The 1,381-nt window shown below is 31.6% G+C and overlaps 1 protein-coding gene across 8 annotated transcripts in view; it reads right to left on the bottom strand.

Annotated features, from left to right (window-relative positions):
* LOC106468478 (clusterin-associated protein 1 homolog) overlaps positions 1 to 1,381 on the bottom strand; it is a 35,645-nt gene that overhangs the window by 16,732 nt on the left and 17,532 nt on the right. For all 8 annotated transcript variants that reach the window (XR_002612655.1, XM_022396809.1, XM_013928908.2 and 5 more), the window contains one exon: positions 169 to 264. Coding sequence is in view for 7 of the 8 variants with exons in the window: in XM_022396809.1 (XP_022252517.1) it covers positions 169 to 264 (96 nt within the window). In the remaining variant the exon portion in view is untranslated. The remainder of the gene's footprint in view (positions 1 to 168; positions 265 to 1,381) is intronic.

Here is a 1,381-nt window from a genome sequence, read left to right as displayed (position 1 = left end):
TGATGCCCCAAAGGATCAGCGAACTCCATGAAGATCTACTACATATTAATTAAATTATAAATATACAATTCATGTGAATATGACTGAAAACTTTCATTTTTTTTCTGAAAAGGTCTATTTCCTTGTGACCACACTGTGTATATCATCACTCAAATAAAATTAACTTACCTTTAGATCAAGCTCTCTTGCAAGCAAGTCATACAAGGCAGCTCCTTTAGTAGTTATTTCAGAGGCCAACTGCCTTGTTCTTTTTAAATCACTAACCTGTAATAAAAGTAAGAAATAATAAAAAATCAGCTTGTGACTTTTTCAAGAGTGAGAAGGCAAGTTCAGCAGTAACAGGAAGACTACTATAGACATATTATAATATTACTAGCCACGACCTGCAAAACATTTGAGGTAATTTTAATCCCCTTCACTTGAATTTTCCTTATTCTATCATTTTCACACATGCCACAAGCTATACTTTCTTGCATGGATTATGTGTTAGATTGATAAATCCTGGTCTATTTGAAAAATGTTTATGCAGTCAGACAACCAAATTCATGTAACCATAACTTTATTTAAAACTTCATGTAAACAATAAAGTATAGTAGTGGTATTTATAACAGTGTACAGAGTATGAAACAGTTATGAGCGTTCAGTGTATGACACGGATTTACGAGTTGAAATAAAGAAACAAAAATGAAGAATAAAACCCATACTAAAGAAAAAAAGTAGCTAAAAGGTGTTTATAGCAGCCTATGAAATGAACCAAAAGTTAAGTTATTGTCAAATAAATGTAAAGTTGTAATGAAAGCAAACTGAATATGCAGATTTGTCTGGTTCACAAAGTGATAAGCATATGGTTTTGAATGAATTGTGCATATGTATTTTAGACTTAAATAAGTTGAGAAACAATTTTATTTAGTGGAAATGTTAATTTTCTTTCGAGAAAATTACATGCGAGTTATGTGAAATACTTTACTACTAAAAAACTAAAGTTGAAATCGTAGCCATTTGTCACATGATGACAATGACATTGCACCATCATGTGGCATACTCTTTGCATTAATAAGTTTGACTAAGCAAAAAAAACCAGGTAAGGTGATTTTGAATGGAAAAACTAAAGTTGAAATCGTAGCCATTTGTCACATGATGACAATGACATTGCACCATCATGTGGCATACTCTTTGCATTAATAAGTTTGACTAAGCAAAAAAACCAGGTAAGGTGATTTTGAATGGAAAAACTAAAGTTGAAATCGTAGCCATTTGTCACATGATGACAATAACATTGCATCATCATGTGGCAGTCTCTTTGCATTAATAAGTTTGACTAAGCAAAAAACCAGGTAAGGTGATTTTGAATGGAAAAACTAAAGTTGAAATCGTAGCCATT

The sequence above is a fragment of the Limulus polyphemus genome, unplaced genomic scaffold, assembly GCF_000517525.1.
Source record: "Limulus polyphemus unplaced genomic scaffold, Limulus_polyphemus-2.1.2 Scaffold3020, whole genome shotgun sequence".
In the NCBI taxonomy this organism is placed as follows: Eukaryota; Metazoa; Arthropoda; class Merostomata; order Xiphosura; family Limulidae; genus Limulus; species Limulus polyphemus.
Note: the sequence above shows the minus strand (reverse complement) of the source record. Positions and strands in the feature narration are given on the sequence as shown.